At 38.5% G+C, this 20,895-nt stretch overlaps 1 protein-coding gene across 1 annotated transcript in view; it reads right to left on the bottom strand.

The window, feature by feature from the left end:
* The window catches only part of UMPS (uridine monophosphate synthetase), a 49,111-nt gene extending 33,649 nt beyond the window's left edge, over window positions 1-15,462 (bottom strand). The window contains exon 1 of the mRNA XM_024756498.1: window positions 15,245-15,462. Coding sequence (XP_024612266.1) covers window positions 15,245-15,400 — 156 coding nt within the window. The 5' untranslated portion in view covers window positions 15,401-15,462. The remainder of the gene's footprint in view (window positions 1-15,244) is intronic.
* Between the last annotated feature and the right edge of the window lie 5,433 nt (window positions 15,463-20,895).

Below are 20,895 nucleotides of genomic sequence, written 5' to 3'. Positions count from 1 at the left end.
GGGAGGGAGGGAGACGCAAGCGGGAAGAGATATGGGAACATATGTATATATAGAACTGATTCATTTTGTTGTGAAGCTGAAACTAACACACCATTGTAAAGCAATTATACTCCAATAAAGATGTTAAAATGAAAAAAAAAAAACCTGTAGCCTGAAAAGAGCCTAGATCATATGTGAAGTAAGTTCACTTGCTAATCTTAAAGTGTCTGCCAGAGGGGCTCTGTTGGGGCTCTCTCCAGGTATGGAGTCACTGGCAGGCACCATTTTTACACTCTCTTTCTAACTTGCTACTGCCTGCCCCTCCCTGCACCACAGCCCCAGCCCCACCAGAAGCAGTGGGTGAGTACACCACTTCCCCATGTTTCTGCTGCAGCCTTTCCCCCCATCCTCCACTGATCCTGCAGCCACACCAGTGGTGTGGATGCACACCAAAGCCAGCGGGCACATGTAGCCCAAATAGGGGACAAGACTTGAGTGTGTGCTTTCGTTGCTAGGGGGGATTGCATTTCTGGGCCCCAAAGGTGTGAAACAATCAAAGACACAGTTTGAGAAACAACTAAGAACTAGAGCAAGGTTAAACAGTAAGGTTCATTTCCCAAACAGGGCCACCCCTTCAAGACTAGAAAAGATAACTGTATCACCTAACACACAGAAACACAGAGTCAAGCAAAATGAGAAAACAGGTATATGTTCCAAACGAAAGCAAAAGATAAAACCCCAATAGAAAACCTTAATGAAACAGAAATAAGTAATTTACCTGATAAAGAACTCAAAGTAATGGTCTTAAAGATGCTCACCAAAATAGGAAAAAGAATGGATGAACACAGAACTTCAACAAAGAGACAGAAAATATAAAAACGTACCAAAGACAAGTCAAAGAGCTGCAGAATACAATAACTGAGCTGAAAAATAAACTAGAGGGCTTCAACAGCAGACAAGATGAAGCAGAAGAAAAGATCAGTAATCTGGAAGACAGGGCAGTGGAACTCACCCTAACAGAGCAGCAATAAACAGAACAAAACACCAGCATTTTAAAAAGCAAAAATAGTGTAGGGGACCTAGGGAAAAATATTGAGAATAACATTCACATTATAGATTAGAAGAGTCCCAGAAGAAGAGAGGGAAAAAAGGGGCAGAAAACTTATTTGAAGAAATAATGACTGGGGTGCAGAGACAAGATGGCAGAGGAGGACTTGAGCTCACCTCTTCTTACAAAACACCAAAATCACAACCAACTGCTGAACAACCATTGACAAAAAAAATGCTGGAACCTACCAAAAAAGATATTCTACACCCAAAGACAAAGAAGAAGCCACAATGAGAAGGTAGGAGGGGTGCAATCACAATAAAATCAAAACCCATACCCGCTGGGTGGGTGACCCACAGACTGGAAAATAATTATACCACAGAAGTTCTCCCACATGAGTGAAAGTTCTGAGCCCCACATCAGGCTCCCCAGCCTGGAGGTCTGGCAATGGGAGGAGGAGCCCCCAGAGAATCTGGCTTTGAAGGCAAGCAAGGTTTGATCACAAGAATTCCACAGGACTGGGAGAAATAGAAACTCCACTCTTGGAGGGCACACAAAAGGTCTCATGTGACCAGGACCCAGGGAATAAAGCAGTAACCTCATAAGAGGCTGGGCCAGACCTACTTGACGGTACTGGAGGGTCTCCTATGGAGGTGGGGTGGGGGAGGCAGCTGTGGCTCACTGTGGGGACAAAGACACTGGCGGTGGTAGTTCAGGGGAGTACGCATTGGCATGAGCCCTCCTGGAGGGTGCCATTCTCTCACCAAGACCTGGCCCCACTCAACAGCTGGTAGGCTCCAGAGCTGGCATGCTTCAGGCCAAACAACCAACAAGGTGGGAATACAGCCACACCCATCAGCAGACAGGCGGCTTAAAGTCTTCCTGAGCAAACAGCTGCCTGCAAAACACACCCCCTGACGTGGCCCTGCCCCCCAGAGGGACAAGTCCCAGCTCCACCCACCAGTGGGCAGGAACCAGTCCCTCCCACCAGGAAGCCTGAACAAGCCTTTTAGACAGCCTCATCCACCAGGGGGCAGACAGCAGAAGTAAGAACTACAGCCCTGCAGCATGCAGAAACTGCAATCAAAGAAAGTTAGGCAAAACGATATGGTAGAGGAATATGTCCCACATGAAGGAACAAGATAAAACCCCAGAAGAACAGCCAAGTAAAATGGAGACAGATAATCTACTTGAAAAAGAATTCAGAGTAATGATAGTAAAGATGATCCAAGATTTCAGAAAAAGAATGGAGGCACAGACGGAGACTATACAAAAACGTTTAACAAAGACCTAGAAGAACAAACAAAGAGATGAACAATACAATAACTGCAATAAAAACTACACTACAAGGAATCAATAGTAGAATAATAGAGGCAGAAGAACAGATAAATGAGCTGGAAAACAGAACGATGGAAATCATGGCTGCGGAACAGAATTAAAAGAAATGAAGACAGTCTAAGAGACCTCTGGGACAACATTAAACACACCAACATTTGCATTACAGGGGTACCAGAAGGAGAAGAGAGAAAGGTCCTGAGGAAGTATTTGAAGACATAATAGCTGAAAACTTCCATAATATGGGAAAGGAAACAGTCACCCAAGTCCAGGATGCACAGAGAGTCCCAGGCAGGATAAATCCAAAGAAGAACATGACGATACACATGGTAATAAAACGGATAAAAATTAAAAACAAAGAAAAAATACTGAAAGCAATGAGGGAAAAGCAACAAATAACATACAAGGGAATCCCCACAAGGTTATCAGCTGATTTCTCAGCAGAAACTGCAGACCAGAAGGGAGTGGCATGAGAGTTAAAGTGATAAAAGGGAATAACATACAACCAAGAATACTCTACCCAGCAAGGCTCTCATTCAGATTCAATGGAGAAATAAAAATTTTTACAGACAAGCAAAACCTAAGAGAATTCAGTACAATCAGACCTTTGCAGTACAAAGGTCAGTACAATCAGACCTTAGCAACGTATGCTAAAGGAACTTCTCTAGGCAGAAAAGGCCACAACTAGAAATAAGAAAATTACGAATGGAAAAGCTCACCAGTAAAGGCAAACACACAGTAAAGGTAGGAAATCATCCACACACAAATATGACATCAAAACCAGCAACTGCGAGAGGAGGAGAGTACAAATGCAGGATATTGGAAATGCATTTGAAATTAAGAGACCAGCAACTTAAAACAATCTTGTATATATATAGACTGCTAAATCAAAACCTCATGGTAATGGCAAATCAAAACTCTACAATAGATACACATACAAAAAAGAAATAGAAACCTAAACACAACAGTAAAGATAAACTTCAAATCACAAGAGAAGAGAACAAAAGAGAAAGGGAAGAAAAAAGATCTACAAAAACAAATCCAGGGCTTTACCGCAAAAAAAAAAAAAAAAACCAAAACAATTAACAAAATGGCAATAAGAACATACATATCAACAATTACCTTAAATGTAAATGGATTAAATGCTACAATCAACAGACACAGTCTGGTTGAATAGATACAAAAACAAGACTCATATATATGCTGTCTACAAGAGACCCACTTCAAAACTAGGGACACATACAGACTGAAAGTGAGGGGATGGAAAAAGGTATTCCATGCAAACAGAAATCAAAAGAAAGCTGAAGTAGCAATACTCATGTCAGACAAAATAGACTTTAAAATAAAGACTGTAAAGATGTTAAAAATAAATAAATGAATAAAGTCTGTCACAAGACACAAAGCACACTGCATAACGATCAAGGGATCAGTTGAAGAAGATAGAAAAATTGTAAATAAATATGCACCCAACATAAGAGCACCTCGATATATAAGGCAAATGCTATCATCCATAAGAGGAGAAATCGACAGTCACACAATAGTGAAGGACTTTTAACACCCCACTTAACATCAATGAATAGATCATCCAGACAGACAATCAATAAGGAAACACAGGTCTTAAATGACACATTAGACCAGATGGTCTTAATTGATACTTATAGAACATTCCATCTAAAAGCAGCAGACTACACATTCTTCCCAAGTCCACAGAGAACATTCTCCAGGATTCATTACATGCTGGGCCACAAAGCAAGCCTCAGTAAGTTTAAGAAAACTGAAATCATATCAAGCATCTTTTCTGATCACAACGCTATGAGTTTAGAAATCAACAAGGAAAAAAACTGTAAAAAACACAAACAAGTGGAGGCTAAACAATATGGTACTACATAACCAATGGATCATTGAAAAAATCAAAGAGGAAATCAAAAAATAACTAGAGACAAGTGAAAACGAAAGCATGACAATCCAAAATCTATGGGGCACAGCAAAAGAGTTCTAAGAGGGAAATTTACAGTAATACAATCTTACCTCAGGAAACAAAGAACATCTCAAATAAACGATTTAACTTTGCACGTAAAGCAACTACAGAAAGATGAACAAACAAAACCCAAAATTAGTAGAAGTAAAGAAATCACAAAGATCAGAGCAGAAATAAATGAAACAGAGATGAAGAAAATAATAGAAAAGATGAATGAAATTAAAATCCCGTTCTTTGAAAAGATAAAAACGGATAAACCTTTAGAAAGACTCATCACGAAAAAGGGAGAGGGCTCAAATCAATAAACTTAGAAATGAAAAAGAAGAAATTACAACGGATACGACAGAAATACAAACGACCACAGGAGACTACTACAAGCAACCATATGCCAATAAAATGGACAACCTAGATGAAATGGACAAATTCTTAAAAAGGTACACTCTGAAGACTGAACCAGGAAGAAATAGAAAATATGAACAGACAAATCGCAAGTACTGAAATTGAAACTGTGATTAAAAAACTCCCAGCAGGGACTGCCTCTTGGCAGAGTGGTTAAGAATCCACCTGCCAATGCAGGGGACACAGGTTCGATCCCTGGTCCAGGAAGATCCCACATGCCGCAGAGCAACTAAGCCTGTGCACCACAACTACTGAGCCTGCACTCTAGACCCAGGAGCTACAACTACTGAGCCCATGTGCCACAACTACTGAAGCCCGCATGCCTAAAGCCTGTGCTCTGCAACAAAAGAAGCCACTGCAATGAGAAGCCCTTGCACCGCAACAAAGAGTAGCCCCCACTCGCCACAACTACAGAAAGCCCACACACAGCAACAAAGACCCAACAGAGCCATACATAAATAAATAAATATTTATTTTTTAAAATAAATAAATAAACAGAAAAACCTCCCAACGAACAAAAGTCAACAACGACATGGCTTCACAGAAGAATTCTATCAAATTTAAAGAAGACTGAATACCTATCCTTCTGAAACTCTTCCAAAAAATTGCAGAGGAACGAACACTCCCAAGTGCATTCTATGAGGCCACGATCACCCTGATACCAAAATCAGACAAAGATACTGCAAAAATAGAAAATCACAGGCCAATATCACTGAAGGACATATATGCAAAACTCCTCAACAAAATACTAGCAAACTAAATCCAACAATACATTAAAAGGATCATACGCCATGATCAAGTGGGATTTATCCCAGGGATAAGAAGATTTTTCAGTATCCATAAGTCAATCAGCATGATATACCACATCAACAAATCAAAGAATAAAAATCACAAGATCATCTCAATAGATGCAGAAAAAGTTTTTAACAAAACTGAACACCCATTTAAGATAAAAACTCTCCAAAAAGTGGGCATAGAGGGAACATACCTCAACATAATAGAGGCCATGTATGACAAACTTACAGCTAACATCATACTCAACGGTGAAAAGGTGAAAGCATCTAAGATCAGGAACGAGACAAGGATGTCCACTCTTGCCACTTTCACTCAACAGTTCTGGAAGTCCTAACCATGGCAATCAGAGAAGTAAAAGAAATAAAAGGAATCCAAATTGGAAAAGAAGAAACAAAATACTCACTGTTTGCAGATGACATGATGCTATACATAGAAAATCCTAAAGATGCTACCAGAAAACTATTAGAGCTCATCAATAAATTTGGTAAAGTTGCAGGATACAAAATTAATACACAGAAGTCTCTTGCATCTCTATACACTAAAAACAGAAGATGAGAAAGAGAAATTAAGGAAACAATCCCATTTGCCAGCACATCAAAAAGAATAAAATACCTGGGAATAAACCTACTTGAGGAGACAAAAGACCTCGACTCTGAAAACTAAGACACTGATGAAAGAAATCAGAGATGACACAAACAGATGGAAAGATATACCGTGTTCTTGGATTGGAAGACTCAATATTGTCAAAATGATATACTACCCAAGGCAATCTACAGATTCAATGCAACCCCTATCAAACTACCAATGGCATTTTTCACAGAACTAGAACAGAAAAACTTTTAATTTGTATGGAAACACAAAAGACCCCAAATAGCCAAAGGAATCTCAAGAAAGAAAAACAGAGATGGAGGAATCAGGCTCCCTGACTTCAGATTATACTACAAAGCTACAGTCATCAAAACACTATGGTGCTGGCACAAAAACAGAAATATAAAATCAGTGGAACAGGATAGAAAGCCCAGAAATGAATCCATACACCTATGGTCAATTAATCTATGACAAAGGAGGAAAGACTATACAATGGAGAAAACACAGCCTCTTCAATAAGTGATGCTGGGAAAACTGGATAGCTATGTAAAAGAATATTAGAACATTCTTTATCACCATATACAAAAATAAACTCAAAATGGATTAAACACCTAAATGTAAGACCAGATACTATAAAACTCTTAGAGGAGTACATAGGCAGGAAACTCTTTGAAATAAATTGCAGCAATATCTTTTTCAATCCGTTTCCTAGAGTAATGGAAATAAAATAAAAAATAAACAAATGGGACCTGATTAAACTTAAAAACTTTTGCACAGCAAAGGAAACCATAAACAAATCGAAGACAACCCACAGAATGGGAGAAAATATTTGCAAATGATGCAACTGGCAGTGAATTAATCTCCAAAATTTACGAACAGCTCATGCAGCTCAATATCAAATAAACAAGCAACCCAATCAAAAAATGGACAGAAATAGACATTTCCCCAAAGAAGACAGACATACAGATGGCCAAGAGGCATATGAAAAGATGCTCAACATTGCTAATTATTACAGAAATGCAAATCAAAACCACAAAGAGGTACCACCCACACCAGTCAGAATGGCCATCATCAAAAGGTTTACAAACAATAAATGCTGGACAGGGCTTGCAGAAAAGGGAACCCTCCTACACTGTTGGTGGGAACACAAACTGGTACTGCCACTATGCAGAACAGTATGGACATTCCTTAAAAAACTAAAAATAGAGCTACTATATGATCCAACAATCCCACTCCTGGGCAGATATCTGGAAAAAAACATGGTTCAAAAGGATACATGAACCCCAATGTTCATTGCCGTGCTGTTCACAATATCCAAGACATGGAAGCAACCTAAATGCCCATCAACACATGACTGGATGAAGAAGATGTGGTATATAAATACAATGGAATATTAATCAGCCATTAAAAAGAATGAAATAATGCTATTTGCAGCAACATGGATGGACCTGGAGATTATCACACTAAGTGAAGTAAGTTAGAGAAAGACAAATATCATATGATATCCCTTATATGTGGAATCTAAAATGAAATGACACAAATGAACTCATTTACAAAACAGAAATAGACTCCTAGACTTAAAAAACAAACTTATGATTACCAAAGGGAAAGGTGGTGGGGGCAGGGAGGGACAATTGAGAGTTTGGAATTGACATATACACACTACTATATTTAAAATAGATAACCAACAAGGTCCTATTGTATAGCACAGGGAACTATGCTCAATATTCTGTAATAACCTAAATGGGAAAAGAATTTGAAAAAGAATAGATACATGTATATGTATAACTGTATCACTATGCTGCACACCTGAAACTAACACAGTATTGTTAATCAACTATACTCTAATATTAAAAAAAAAAAAGGAACACAATTTTTTAAAAAAAGGAAAGAATGGCTAAAAATTTCCTGAAGATTCAGGAAGTCCAGAGTGTTCCAAAGAAGATGAACCCAAAGAAACCTGAACCAAGACACATAATTAAAATGTCAAAAGTTGAAGACAAGGAGAGAATCTTAAAAGTGGCAAGAGAAAAACAACTTGTTATATACAAGAGAATCCCCCCTCATAAGACTATCAGCAGACTTCTCAGCAAAAACTTTGCATGCCAGAAGGAAGTGGCATGACATATTCAAAGTGCTCAAAGGAAAATACTTCCAACCAAGAATACTCTAGACCATATGGACCTAATAAATACAGAGAACATTCCATCCAAAAGCAGAATACACATTCTTCTCAAGTGTATATGGAACACTCCCCAAGACAGATCATATGCTAGACCACAAAACAAGTCTCAAGAAATTTAAGATTGAAATCATATCAAGTATCTTTCTGACCACAATGGCATGAAACTGGAAATACAGAAAGAAAACAAGAAAAATCTCAAATATATGAAGATTAAACAATATGCTATTGAACAACCTGTGGGTCAATGAAGAAATCAAAGGAGAAATTTCAAAAAAAACCCTTAAGACAAATGAAAATCAAAACAAAACATACCAAAATCTATAGGATGCCACAAAAGCAGTTATAAAATGGAAGTTTATAATGATACAGGCCTACCTCAAGAAATAAGAAAAATCTCAAATAAATGACCTAACTTTATACCCAAACAAAGCAGAAAAAGAACAAATGAAGCCCAAAGTTAATAGAAAGAAGGAAATAATAAAGATAGGAGTGGAAAAAAAATGAAAGAGACTATTAAAAAGACAATTAAAAAAATAATGAAACTAAGAGCTGGGTCTTTGAAAAGATAAAATTGATAAACATTTAGCTAGAGTCACCAAGAAAAAAAGAGAGCACTCAAATAAATAAAATCAGAAATGAAAGAGAACATACACCAGATACCAAAGAAATACAAAGGCTCATAAGAGGTTACTATGAACAACTATATATCAACAAATTAAATAACCTGGAAGAAATAACCTGGAAGAAATAGGTAAGTTCCTAGAAACACACAATCTTCTAAGACTGAATCATGAATAGAAAATATGCACAAACCGATTACTAGTAAGGAGAATGAATCAGTAATAAACAAACAACAACAGCAACAAGAAAAACAACTCACAACAAAAGTCCAGGACCAGATGGCTTCATTGTTGAATTTTACCAAACATTCAAAAAAGATTTAATACCTATCCTCCTCAAACTCTTCCAAAAAATTAAAGGAGGGAATGTTCCCAAACTCATTTTACAAGGCCACCATTACACTGATACCAAAATCAGATAAAGACACAACAAAAAAAGTACAGGCCAGTATTGCTGATGAATTTAGAGGCACAAATCTTCAACAAAATATTAGCAAACCAAATTCAACAATACATTACAAGGACAATAAGCTATGATCAAGTGGGATTTATCCCAGGCAATACAAAGAAGGTTCAACATCCACAAATCAATGTGATACACCACATTAACAAAACAAAGGATAAAAATCATATGATCATCTCAATAGGTACAGAAAAAGCATTTGACAAAATTCAACAACCATTTATGATAGAGACTGAACAAAGGGTAGAGATGGAACGTACCTCAAGATAATAAAGGCCATATATGACAGGCCCACAGCTAATCATTATACTCAATGGCGAAAATCTGAAAGCTATTTCGTTAAGATCAGAAACATGATAAAGATGCCCATTCTTGCCATTTTTACTCAACATACTATTGGAAGTCCTAGCCAGAGCAATTAGGCAGAAAAAAGAAATAAAAGCCATCCATACTGGAAAGGAAGAAGTAACTAAGTGGGCAACAACATGATTTTACATTTAGAAAACCATAAAGAGTTCACCAAAAAATTGTTTGAACTAATAAACAAATTCAGTAAAGTTGCAAGGTACAAAATCAATATACAAAAATCTGTTGTGTTTTTATACACTAACAACAAACCATCAGAAAGAGAAGTTAAGAAAACAATGCCATACACAATTGCCTCAAAAAGAACAAACTACCTAAGAATAAATTTAACCAAGGAGGTCAAAGACCTGTACACTAAAAACTAGAAGACACTGATGAACAAAACTGAGATGACACAAATAAATGAAGATATTCCATGATCATATATTAGAAGAATTAATACTGTAAAAATGTCCATACTATCCAAAGCAGTCTGCAGATTCAATGCAATCGCTATCAAAATTCCAAAGACACTTTTCACAGAAATAGAACAAACAACCCTAAAATTTCTTTGGTACCACAAAAGATCTCAAATAGCGAAAGCAATCTTGAGAAAGAAAAATAAAGCTGGAGGCATCACACGCCCTGACTTCAAACTATAAACAGAATGGTATTGGCATAAATACCAAACAAATAGATCAATGAAACAGAAAAGAGAATAAACCCTAAACCCTAAAAATAAAACCAAGCACGTATGTTCAATTAATTTATGACAAAGGAGCCAAGAATATACAATGAATATACAATGGGAATATACAATGGGAAAATACAATGGGAAAGGATGGTCTCTTAAAATAGTGTTTGTAAAACTGGACAGCCACATGCAAAAGAATGAAACTGGACCACTATATTACACCATACACAAAAATTAACTCAAAATGGATTAGACTTGAATGTAAGACCTGAAACCATAAAACTCCTAGAATAAAACATAGGTAGTAAGCTCCTTGACATCACTCTTAGTGATATTTCTTTGGATCTAACTTCAAAGGCAATGGCAACAAAAGCAAAAATAAACAAATGAGACCACATCAAACTAAAGAGCTTCCACACAGCAAAGGAAGCCATTAGTAACAAAAACAGGTAAGCTTCTGAATTGCAGAAGATATTTGCAAATTATATGTCCAAAAAGGGGTTAGTATCCAAAATATATAAAGAACCCACACAGCTCAATAATTTAAAAAAAGATCTGATTAAAAAATGGGCAGAAGATCTGAACAGACATTTTTCCAAAGAAGACATATTGATACAAATGGCCAACAGGCATATGAAAAGATGCTCAGTATCACTAATCATCAGGGAAATGCACATCAAAACCACAATGTGATATCACTTCACACCTTTCAGAATGGCTATTATCAAAAGAGCAAGAAATAATAAGTATAAGGACTTCCCCGGTGGTCCAGTGGTAAAGAATCCGCCTTCCAATGCAGGGGATGCAGATTCGATGCCTGACTGGGGAACTAAGATCCCACATACCGTGGGGCAACTAAGCCATGTGCCACAACTACTGAGCCCGTGTGCTGCAAACTACAGAGTCCACATGCTCTGGAGCCCGTGAGCAACAACTATGGAGGAGACCCGCAGGCCACAACTAGAGAAAAGCCCACACGCTGCAATGAAAGATCCCACGTGCCGCAATGAAGATCCCACATGCCACAACTAAGACCCGATGCAGCCAAGAATAAAATAATTAATTTAAAAAAAAGGAAATAATAAGTGTTGGTGAGGATATGAAGAAAATGGAACCCTTGTGCACTGATGGAGAAAATGTTAATTAGTGCAGCCACTGTGGAAAATAGTATGGAGGTTCCTCAAAAAATTAAAAACAGAACTCCCACGTGATCCAGCAATTCCACACCTGGATATTTATCTGAAGAAAATGAAAACATTATCTTGAAAAGATTTCTGCACCCCCATGTTCACTACAGCATTATTTACAATAGCCAAGATATGGAAACAACCTAATTTGCAAAACAACCATGAATGAACAAGTGGATAAACAAAATGTGGTACACACACACACACACACACACACAAAATGGAATATTATTCAGCCACGATAACTGTAAAACATTGAAATTTGCTCAACGTACATGGACTTGAAGGGCATTATGTTAAGTGAAATAAGTGAGATGGAGAAAGACAAATACTTCATGATATCACTTATATGTGGAATCTTACAAAAACAAACAAACAAAATGACAAGTCATAGATACAGAGAACAGACTGGTGGTTGCTAGAGGCAAAGAGTAGTGGGTAGGCAAAATGGGTGAAGTGATTCAAAAGGTACAAACTTACAGTTATAAAATAAGTAAGTCATGGGGATGTAATACACAGCATGGTGACTACAGTTAATAATACTGTATTGCATATTTGAAGGTTACTGAAAGATCTTAAAAGTTCTCAGCAGAAGAAAATAAAATTTGTAACTATGAACACAGACATGTTAACCAGACTTGCTATGGCAATCATTACACAATACATACAAATAGAGTCACTACGTTGTACACCTGAAACTAATATAATTTTATACGTCAATTATATCTTAATAAAAAAATCAATGGAAGAATATACATCAAAGTGTTTTCTTAAAGTTTTCATAGGACTTCCCTGGTGGTGCAGTGGTTAAGAATCTGCCTGCCAATGCAGGTGACATGGGTTCGAGCCCTGGTCCAGGAAGATCCCAAGTGCGTGGGGCAACTAAGCCCATGCACCACAACTACTGATGCTGCACTCTAGAGCCCATGAGCCACAACTACTGAGCCCGCGTGCAACAACTACTGAAGCCCGTGCACCTAGAGCCTGTGCTCCACAACAAAGAGAAGCCACTGCCACAAGAAGCCCATGCACAGCAACAAAGAGTAGCCCCCCCTCGCCGCAACTAGAGAAAGCCTGTGCGCAGCAATGAAGACCCAACAGGAAGACCCAACGCAGCCAAAAATAAATTAATTTAAAAAAAAAGAAAGGTGACTTTAAAAAAAATAAAGGTCTCATAAATACAGAGCCTACTGTGTGAAGCACTAGTTGATAATATCCTTTTCTACATAAATCATCACATTTTAATGCCAGAATGCATACTCCCACCCAACACCATCTTATTTTAAGAAGAAAAGCAGTTACTTAGTGAACTAGATCAGAGGTGTTCAGAATTTTTTGTTCCTGTATCTCTAAAGATTTGAAAAATTTATGAATACTTTTAAGCTGTAAAAAATGTAACTTCTAGAGTACTGAAAAAATTAACATATTATCCTAGAACTGTTACATCACACCTTTAAGTGAATACAATGGGATCCAAATGCTATACTGATTTGATACTCAACATCTGCTTAAAAAAAAAATGAAAATGTTGAATTATGAACTTGGAAAATTTTACATTTTTTTGAACTCATATTTTCATTCCATTGTCTCCACAAAATTTTATTCTAATGCAATATATATCTGTGCTTGAAAAACTTTTACTAATCATTCTATGATACTTCTCCACAACAAAAATGTATGTAAACTGAAATTTTAAATTGTGAATTTATTTATTTATTTATTTATTTTTTGCGGTAGGCGGGCCTCTCACTGTTGTGGCCTCTCCCATTGCGGAGCACAGGCTCCGGACGCGCAGGCTCAGTGGCCATGGCTCGCGGGCCTAGCCGCTCCGCAGCATGTGGGATCTTCCCGGACCGGGGCACGAACCCGTGTCCCCTGCATCAGCAGGCGGACTCTCAACCACTGCGCCACCAGGGAAGCCCTAAATTGTAAATTTTAAAAATTTCCTGTGACCATAAGTCTCTAAGTGTTAAAAATTCTGTTATCATTACAATTGTTATGAGCATAAAATTAATTAAAACATAATCTGCAAATTTTGATAGAAGCATAAAAACAGATTTTGGAAATGCGTTTCTTTTTTTTTTTTTTCGCAGTACACGGGCCTCTCACTGTCGTGGCCTCTCCTGTTGCGGAGCACAGGCTCCGGACGTGCAGGCTCAGCGGCCATGGCTCACAGGCCCAGCCGCTCCGCGGCATGTGGGATCTTCCCGGGCCGGGACACGAATCCGTGTCCCCTGCATCGGCAGGCGGACTCTCAACCACTGCGCCACCAGGGAAGCCCTGGAAATGCATTTCTTAGTGAGATGAATGGTACCTGATCCTGGCAATTAACTTATGTATCTACTGTAGTTGACTATTACTTACTACTAGGAAGTCAGAATTCAGTGTAAGTTCTTTTGCTTTTTGGGGGTGCAAATAATAAGAAACCCTATTTGCATAAATAAGTAGACATGAAAGGAGTTCTGTTATATCTAGCTCTCTCAATATTTTGAACTCCTTCTGAGTTAACTACCAAAAAGCACAGACACAGACACACACACCCCAATATCTAGTATCAAAAAAATAATTTTTAGTCATCTGTTAACTGATGACTTCTTCAAAAATAAACCAACTTTTCAAAAGAAGATCCCTAGTCATTCACTTTCTCAGCACTGATGAGATGCACCATAGCATGATTCTGGATGGTGAGAACAGCCTAACCCACATCAACTAGTGCTTCAGTCCTTTTCATAATAACATCAGAATGGGGTTCACAAAGGGCAAACATAAACCCTTAGTGGTGGAGAAAACTTACATAGGTCTTCTAGATAGAACTTCTGTGATAACTGAAAGGTTCTATATCTGCACTGTCCAATAAGGTAGCCACTAGTCACATGTGACTATAAATTTTAAAATTCATAATGCTCAATATTCATATGCGGCTAGTAGAAACTCTATTAGCACATTTAGACCCTTCTACTTACACTGTGGTCTGCAGCTTTTGCTGCAGCTTGTGAGAAATGCATAACCTCCCACCCCGCCTCAGATTTACTCAGTATGCATTTTAACAAACTTCCAGGTGATTCGTATCTACTCAGAGTTTAAGAAGCCCTGTACTAGAAAACTCTAATCTGTACAAAGTTTTTCCCTTTCATTCACCAAAAAACTGCCTCCATGAAATGTCCACCCTCTGGCCTTAATTCTTGCTCCTGGCCACACAGTGCAAAATTGAATCCCCCTTTCCTAGCAAGAGCCCTTCCAAGTATTTAAGCAGCTACCAAATTCTCCCCCACGACACACCTTTTCCTCCCCTCCCCCCGCCGTCCCATTGTCACGAGGTTAAATACGCGGAACTCTTTCAAGTACTTCTGTGCAAGACAAGGCCCCAAACTGGGTTTCCCCGACTCTCTTGCAGAGCACGTGTCAAAAAGCAAGCGAGTCACAGTGCAGGCCGTCCTCTAGGTCCTCAAAAGTCTAACAGTTCCTGGTCTCTGGGCTTCGCAAACAGACTCCACCAGACCGATAGCAGGGTCGACCCGCCTGCTTGGCTCTTTTGCTGTCACCCACAGCCCAACTCCTGTCATCCCCCCCTCTTCCTGGTCCCCATCCTCGCCCCCCAACCCTCCTCTTTCCTTTCCTGGGCAGGTACCTGACTCAGAATACGGGGTCGAGACACGATGCCCCGTAGGTCGATGTACACGGGGGAAGAAAGCCCGCTCTTCAGCACGAAGTTCCCAAACTTGAAAGCCTGCAGGTCGTACAGACCCGTTACCAATGACTCCAAAGCTGCTTCATCGGCCGCCATCGTCTCCCTCTCCCAGTTCACTCCGAACTCCAAACCGCCGCTTAACTGCGGCGCCCGGTGACGTCACCTGAGAAATCCCGCCTCTTCCGGCCCTTTTTCCGGCGGCTGGGAGAGCTCGCTCTGCTCAGCTCCGGGTGCCAGGTAGCGAGGGCTCAGGGTTTCAGGTCCGGTTCCGGGCAGTGGTAGCGAACTTTACCCCGACGCTGCCTGTGAGTGAAATCGCTGGACTTGGAAGCCCCAATAGTTGGATTGGCTCCAGGATCATAAAATCAAGACTCTCAAGAGAATTTGTATGAATCCTGCCTACTTTTTATAGCGCAGTGTCCTCTTAATTCTCCTTCTTGGGCGAGCATATCTTTATTTGCCCGTTATTAAACACCACTGTCCCCGCCCCTCCCCTTTCTCCAAATAGAGGGTAAGTTCTGGAAGACGGGGACCTTTGCTCAATTCTTTTATTAACTTCATGGCATTTGGCAAATGTCAGTGTCATAGCAATTTCCACATGGGACTATAAAGCTCTTAGCAGGTAATTGTTCATTACCTCTTCTGTCGGCCCTCTGCGTCTGGAGGAGAACGTGGGTTTAGTCCCATTTAGAGTAGCACAAGTGTTTGGCACATAATACGTGTATAGCAGATGAAGAAGAGAGGGAAGAGAGCAGAAGAAGATGAATTGATACCTTGGTATCAAGGTTCTCCAGGAGGATAATCATGCCAGCTAACCTGAAAATCTAAGCGTATTTTGTATTCACAGATAAATTCCTTAAAGTAGAGGAAATTCCCATTGTGGGTAGAAGGCAATACTTTAAGGATAATTACCTTTAAAACCATAAGACTCACCATTGTTACTCATAAAATCGATTCTCAAGTCATTTCTATGTTTCTATGTTCTGTTATGTTTGTCTGTTTTCTCTGAAGGCAAGATGACCAGCCAGTGTGAAGAAGTCCATGCTTTTGACAGTTCTCATTTCAAATAAATGCAGTAAAATCTTGATGAAATAGAAACCCACTGTTAAAACATTTTTCTTCTTATGTGCAAAATAATCTAATCAAAATACTTCAATCCCAAATACTTGTCAGCCTTAAGAATAAAATGGCCTGTTAGTTGACCAACAAAATGAGTTTTACTTGGGAATGGCAGAGGAATTGCGTTTGAGGCACGGAAACTATGGCAAAACATAGGCAAGTCTGGAGAACAAAGGCGAGGAATGTTACTTTACAGAGAAACAGGGGAAGTTGAGAGGGGCTGCTTTGAAGGAAAGTCCATTGGAGGAAATCAAGAGTTCAGGGTCGTGGCAGTTTCTTATTGGCTGCGTTGTTGGTGTGCGAGGAGAACATCTCCACCCTCATGCTAGGGAAGTTAAGTAAGCATCTTCCTGCCCAGGGCTGTAAAATAAGCTGCATAGGGTGGTATGTGCTGGTGTGTGCATGAAAGCTCCTCCTTCAGGGCTTCCTCACTCCACTTTAAATGAGATTTTCCTTTATTAGTTTTCACACACTCTAGCTAACTGACAGTGTACTATGAATCACTTTCATTTGCACTTGGGTGGCACACACAGACTCTTTCAAAGCCTGATATGTCTGCAGAGTCTAGTCCAGATTCCTGGAGTCCACAATATGTTGCGTAAACTTATGAGATCCATCCCAAATGGCCTGCCAATTTTCTAACAAAGTTGCCAAATAAAACATCAGAATGAAGGTAACAACACACAGGGAGGCTTATTTGGCACTTTTGGATAGAGAAATGCCTTTGAATACTTCTCCAGGCAACAAAATTGTTGCTTTCTTTCCAAATGCTGGGTAAAATGTGTTATGTAATAATAACGCAATATTTTCACCTTGTCAAAGGCTTTCATATATTTGGAGGAAGAGCAAAAAAAATTACTCTTTTCTTTCTACCAGAAGTTTTAATTAGAAAACAAAAGACCACCAGAAATAATATCTTTAGTATAGTATATTTATAGGAATGCATAACTTGAGATGTACATTTTGAAGTTTCATCCATAACTTATAACATTTACTGTAGTAATAATAACAAGACAGCAGGTCATCACTTTACATCACACATGAGTGATTTTGACTTACAAATAAAATATTTACAACCTACCTTTACAAAACGACGTTGTGTGCATACAAAATGAACAACTGCAGAAAAATTTAAAAATAATGAGACAACCAAAAACCCAGAAGATACACTTAAGGCAGACCAGCAAGACACCGAAATAATTAAGGCTGTGGAATTCTTCTGCACCTTGAAAATATAGAGCTATTTATCAATACTGTGGAGTGATTTTAAATCAATTGTTACAAGCCTGATGGAAGTACGTACTTATATGTATATGTATATGCATAATGGTCCCTATGGGGAAACCTGTCCACTTACGGATAAGGCCCTTTATCTGAATGGCCAGAGATGCCCACCCCAAACTCTCAAAAGCCTTGGTGGGGAGGGGTCACTCAAAACCAAGAGGTGCCAGTGAAGTTTGCAAACCAGCTGTTAAATATTCAAATATAAAGATCCTTCTGACTCCAGGTAAAAGGAATTACCTATATGATGGTCCCACTATGTTTCAAGCTTTGTTCATTTGGCTTTGTAGACTTCAAAAGACAGCAAATAATTCCCCAGTGAGTAGAATCTAACTCTACCTATCAGCCCTAATGGTTCTGAATGGCCCTAGATGGTTTTCTACTAGAAAAACTGACACACCTGGGCTGTCTTCAACTGGATAGATTTCTGCATAAGAGCAATAACATATACATACATATTATACACTATATACATGTACAGATGTACATATATCCATATTTTCCAACAGTTTGCGCTTTGATCACTACTGTTCTCTGACTAGGATCTCATTCTGAAGAACAGGCTTGGTTTTTTCACAGTCTTCACATTTGTCCTAACTCTTAGTTTTACCCACCTTCCCCACAGAGTAGGCCAAAGTTTGGCAGAAACAGAAGAAAAAGCACCAGGGTCAAAAAAATCAAACACAGAGATGACAGATATGGCTTAAGTTAGTAAGAGAAGATGTATGTTTTGTTAACTTCAAATTCATAACCACAGTCTTTGACATCACAGTAACAGTCTCCATAACACTCCAGGATGTGGCTTCATTTCTTGACGGAAATCAGGCATTGATGGAACTATTATACTAGCTATTCCTGGGCTAGCAAATTCGCTTGCTTAAATTAAGCCTCAGGATCGGGACTCTGAGAATTGTCATTTGCACTCTTTTCTACCACCCTCCATTTTCTCAGCCACCCTCACTATCTGAAATAACATTTATCTGAATAAACAGTTAATCTTGATCATTTGAATAAAAAATAAATCTGACAACATTTTAGAATCTCCCAGTAAATAAGCTGACAGGAAACACAATAGCCCATGAGTATTAATTTCAGTCTTTCCATAAATGTCCCTTAAAGATGAAAATTTGTCGTAGAGTAATTGTTTTTTCCTCTCTAACTTCTACATGTACTGAAAATGAGGAAGAAATGTCTTTCATAGAAAATACGGCCTGTGCTATTTCTGTGTTCTACTATTGTTCTATAGATTTCTCACATGCACAATATTCTCTATGAAAGACGTCTAATGCTATGGACAAATTTCAGCTGTTTTTAATCCTCTAGAATTAATGAAACAACTAAGAGCCTTATAGTTTTTAGAAAATGGATATTAATGTGGTAGCTCCCCTTTTCTTAGTGGAGAACTGGTAAACCTTATCCTTCCTAACTCCAACCTGGGTTTAATCATTCATTCCCAAATGATCCCTAGATTTTAAATAGTTAAGAAAAACTGTAATGTAAATAAATACACTGAAAGCCCACATACTATGTTTGCCTAACCCAGACTCCACAGAGATGCTACACAGGAGAGAAATAAATAAGGCCCACATTCCTCAAAACTGAACAAGGAAGTGGTGAGTTTGCACTTTTGCCCTACTACAGAGACACCTTATGTTTGAAATATTTCCTCTTCTATCAAATTCATGGGACAAGGTTTTAGTTAATACACAGAAATAACCACCATCTAGTTTATGACATATTTGCTCCCTCATATTCTCACAAATCTAAATTTCCATGCTCTTCCACAGGGCAAGAAAAAAGTAATGACTGGGCTTCCCTGCTGGCATGGTGGTTGAGAGTCTGCCTGCCGATGCTAAAAAAAAAAAAAAGTAATGACTAACTCACGGGCACTAAATCATGGAGACTATGGAAAAGCAAATATGCTACTCCTGAAACGCCTAATTATCTTTAAAAAAAAAAAATCCAAGGTTTTCCCTCTGAAAACTATAAGAGTCCAATTCATTTCTACACCTGTACGTTTAATTTGCCTCATTATAGATACCTGTGAGAATCTGAAGAAATGAGTTATGATATCAGAAAATGTTTTATTCTCACTTCTGCCCTCCCAGTGAGGAAAGTGGCTGTTTGGGCTCTTCTCTGTCAATTTTTCTAGAGCATAAAGCTTGAGAAGAGTGTCACGGTTGCTTTGGAGGGCATCTAACTCTTTGCTTCTGCCATAAGACATACTGGAGAAAACAGTTTATTGACAAACACTTCATCAGCTCTCCTAACCTTTTTCTGTACACAAGCTTTTAAATGATTGAAATTACAGGCTAAGACCAAATAACATTCAGACAAAGAGCACCTAGTACTTCCAATTAAAATTAATTTATAGAATTTAATCTCATGGGTTTTCAAATGGTATCTAAAGACATGAATATTGAAATCCTGGAATGTTCAAAGTTACTATCGATAAAATTCTTAGCACTGGCAGTGTGTAGCACTTTAAAAAAATCAAAGTATTTTCTAGATATCCCAACTAAGGTATTTTCCCAACATTCCTATGAGATTAATTCCTCCCTCTATCCCCCCAACTCCCATTTTAACAATGGGGACATTTGGGGCAGAAAAAACAAAGACTTTCTGTAAGAAAGGACGAATCAGGAATAGCTGAGGTTGAAACTCAAGAATTCCTGGGCTCACCCTATGTTCAGATGGTTTCATTTAGAAGATATTTTAAAATAAAGAAAAAATGCTGCAGTATCAGTCAATCTAAATACAATGAACTTCTTTATCTCCCAACCTCCCCTCTGAAAGGCACTACTATTTATAAAGACTTGTGAACCACAAAGCGGTGCAGCCAGCTTTTCCTCTGCTTCCTCTACTCCCCCAAGAGTGTTTATGGCTGTCAGAGACCTGAAGGACACCTCCAACGTTATGATTTTTTTCTTAAAAATTTTCCTACATTCAGCTGTAAGTGGATATAAATCTATTTAATTTGAAACAAATATAAAAGATGAAGTAAATTATTATACCTTAGAAAAATTATCGTGGGTTGTCCCTGATCGTTTCCTTCTTTTTGCATCCCACCCTTACAAAACAAAAACCCCCCAAAACCCTATGCAATGAATATAAGCCAAGCAAGAAACTTGTGACCTTAACCAACATTTATTTTTCCCATTTCAACTGGAAGTTCACTCTTACTAATTCCT

The sequence above is a fragment of the Neophocaena asiaeorientalis genome, unplaced genomic scaffold (assembly GCF_003031525.2).
Source record: "Neophocaena asiaeorientalis asiaeorientalis breed wild unplaced genomic scaffold, Neophocaena_asiaeorientalis_V1.1 scaffold22, whole genome shotgun sequence".
Lineage (NCBI taxonomy): Eukaryota > Metazoa > Chordata > Mammalia > Artiodactyla > Phocoenidae > Neophocaena > Neophocaena asiaeorientalis.
This window is presented reverse-complemented; position numbering and strand designations above follow the sequence as displayed.